This window comes from Anomaloglossus baeobatrachus, chromosome 2 (genome assembly GCF_048569485.1).
Source record: "Anomaloglossus baeobatrachus isolate aAnoBae1 chromosome 2, aAnoBae1.hap1, whole genome shotgun sequence".
Taxonomy (NCBI): Eukaryota; Metazoa; Chordata; class Amphibia; order Anura; family Aromobatidae; genus Anomaloglossus; species Anomaloglossus baeobatrachus.
Genome location: NC_134354.1, coordinates 684,802,610 through 684,805,940, shown reverse-complemented (window position 1 = coordinate 684,805,940; position 3,331 = coordinate 684,802,610). Strand labels below are relative to the sequence as shown.

Here is a 3,331-nt window from a genome sequence, read left to right as displayed (position 1 = left end):
TTATGCTAATTTGACTAATGACTTTTAAGCCCCAGGAATAATAACTTAAGATGGCTACACATTCAGATCCCTTGTACAGGTGCAGAATGAAAACAGTATAGACAGAATCCACTACTGCAAATAATAATAATAAATATCTAGGGTTTGCTGACAGTCTAATGTGTTTAGGGACCCCAATGCAAACTATTGTTGGGAGAGTTAAGCCCGCTTTACACACTACATCTTACGATGTGTCGGCGGGGTCACGTCGTAAGTGACGCACATCCGGCATCGTAAGTTATATCGTAGTGTGTGACAGCTACGTGCGATTGCACGTTAAAACGTTCATCGCACGCACGTCGTTCAATTGCTAAAAATTAAACGTGAGTTTGTTCAATGTTCTTGAGGTAGCACACATCGCAGTGTGTGACACCCCGGGAACGATGGACAGATCTTACCTGCGTCCCGCGGCTCCCGCCGGCAATGCAGAAGGAAGGAGGTGGGCGGGATGTTTACGTCCCGCTCATCTCCGCCGCTCCGCTTCTATTGGCCGGCTGCCGCGTGACGTTCATGTGACGCCGAACGTCCCTCCCACTCTAGGAAGTGGACGTTCGCCGCCCATATCGAGGTCGTATGGAAGGGTAAGTACGTGTGACGGGAAATAATAGTTTGTGCAACACGTTCAACAAATTGAACGTGCCGCACATACGATGGGGGCGGTTACGATCGCATACGATATCGTATGCTTAATCGTAACGTGGTAAAGCAGACTTTAAGGATCTGGATTGTCCAATTTCAGACATCCAATCTTTTCATTCTTGCTAAGATAATTGGCCACCAAAGATGTCCGATAGTGGCACTCTTCCAGAGAGCACGGGAACGCTGGGCAGAGAGACTACTGACGTGTACAGGAGACACAGCCGACATAGCTGCCCGCAGAATGATCAGCCATCGCTCACTGGCAGCCACCTATGGTTTGTGGGGCGAGGACATGAGGATTTGCTGATGCTGTTACTTACTCTGAGAATCCTTTCCATTTCAGGAGAAATTCAACTTGCCCTTTAACGACTCTTCGATCAAGAACCTTCTCCACCACATATTCTTCTTCTTCAGAGGAAGAGGAGGCATCTGATGTGGTTTTGCTCTTCTTCCCCATGTTGTTACTGCTATTCACCTTTTCCTCTAAACAAGAAAAATAGAGAGAATACAGATTTTTACTATATAATTGGAAGGGTAAAACAATCTAAGGTACTGTTACACAAGACACAGAAAAAAGGTAAATCATTAGAAAAATAATGCCATTTTTACCATTAGTGATGACAATCCCCTCCATAGTATCATGGGCCGTACTCGATCCTTTCATTATACAGTCGCCTTACTTTCCTCCCACTCGCATGCAGTACATTGTGCATATATGATCTGCCTGCTTGCTGTGCATTGCTCCGGGAATACCATGGCCGCTTTTTTCAAGCAATCGGACCCCTGCTGTGTTCTGTGGCCTGGGATTTCATTGATGGGATACAAATCTGTCATTCAACATGAACTGCCGACAACTACAAAACCTGACAATCACTAAAATAATGCTACAAAACTGATCAACTTCGATAGATATGTGCCAGTGGCCGGAATCTGTCATCACTGTTCATGATCACCAGCAGAAAAGGGTCATCTAAATCTCTGGTGTGTGGTAAGCCTAGGACAGAAGCAATTTCTCCAATAACTGGCTCGTATTGCAGAGCATAAACCCGTACACACCTGTAGTATGTGACATATCGGACCCATTAGCATAGGACTGGATCCTCCGATTTGTCTTAATTATACGCATTATATAGAAATGCTGGCACTACTTGGAGAATAATAACCACTCATGTTTTCTAGACACATCGTAGCCAACATGTAAAATACTGATATTACAAGTTCCAAACACAAAATATCCATTCTCCACTAAACCATGTGTGTGTGTTACCATCTTCTAATCTGTCCATCTAGGACTTAGAAGGGTTAAGCTGGATGTTTCCCTCCCCCAACATGTGGCTGTACAGCAGCACAGAAGAGCTGCAGAAGAGACTGAGCCTCCCATCCCCCACAGACCGGTGGGGGAGGGAGCGGAGAGATGGCAGATACAGTCTCTATTGAGGATACAGCCGCAGTGTGGTTACTGACTCCTACATGGCGACTGCCTTCCAGGAATATACATTATAGATTATATAATAAGTGCATGCATCTGGCCTCACACATGTAGCGCACAGCTTGTCTACAAGGGCAGCCGCAGATCTCTAAGTAACAGTGGGCAATACAGGGGGCTAGAAGGGTGGTTACATGGAGGGATCACTGGGAAGAGATGCTTTCACAGATCCGGTTTTAGCAGTGCGGCTATATCCGGCTCTAAAACCTATGTAACGGATGCGGCGAAAAAAAAAAAGCATCCTTTGCGTAAGTTTTTACAAGCGGCACGTCCGTTTTTTGCCGGTTGCGGCACGCTACTGAGCATGTGCAGTGCAAAAAAAAAAAAAACGCATGCGGCGGTCGGATGCGGTTTTTGCCGCATCACACCGCATCCAGCGTCCATAGGCATGCAATGGAAAAAGGGCCGCATTGGCCGGATGCGTTTTTTTTTTGCCGGACAAAAAAAACATGCCAGGCAACGTTCTATCCGGCCGCCGCATGGGCTAAATATGCCGCATCCGACAAAAACCGGACCGAACGCAAGGCCATGCGGCACAATCCGGCACTAATGAAAGTCTATGCGGAAAAAAAACCAACCGGCGGCAAAAAAAAACAAAAAAAACTGTTGCGTTTTTTCTGGAAAGAGCCGGATTGTGCCGCACAGCAAAAACCGGATGTGTGAAAGCAGCCTAAGGCCTTGTGCGCACATACCCTAAGAGATGCTGCACATGTTTAGGAATGGGACACTTGTCGTGTTAGGCTGGTTTCACACTACGTTTATTTAACATCCGTCCATAACGTTTTTTTAGCGGAAAAACGGATCCAGTGCAAATGCGTTTTCACTTCAATGCAGGCTTTGTCCACAGGTTATTTACTTCATGCAGCATTTGCTTGGACCTGTCCCGCCCACAGCCATGACTCAGTCATGGGTACGGGATTGAAATAGACCAGGTGAGTGCTGCTAAGAGCAGTTCTACTATTCATATGTGAGGCCGTATGGCACATTTTATAAAAATATTTTAGTGTAGGACTGCTTCAAATGAGATTTGCCGTGACGTGGCGAAGCAGCTCAAGAAATTGCAATTTTTTGCCAAAAATCTCAAAACATTTTTTATAATAAGTACAGTTTGGAATGTTTAGTGCTGTAGTGCACATTTGGTGCTGGCTTTTTGTTTTTTCTTTTATG

At 45.6% G+C, this 3,331-nt stretch overlaps 1 protein-coding gene across 2 annotated transcripts in view; it reads right to left on the bottom strand.

Annotated features, from left to right (window-relative positions):
* The window catches only part of CBX5 (chromobox 5), a 51,013-nt gene that overhangs the window by 9,132 nt on the left and 38,550 nt on the right, over positions 1-3,331 (bottom strand). For both annotated transcript variants that reach the window (XM_075337186.1, XM_075337185.1), the window contains exon 3: positions 999-1,161. In XM_075337186.1, the coding sequence (XP_075193301.1) occupies positions 999-1,161 (163 nt within the window). The remainder of the gene's footprint in view (positions 1-998; positions 1,162-3,331) is intronic.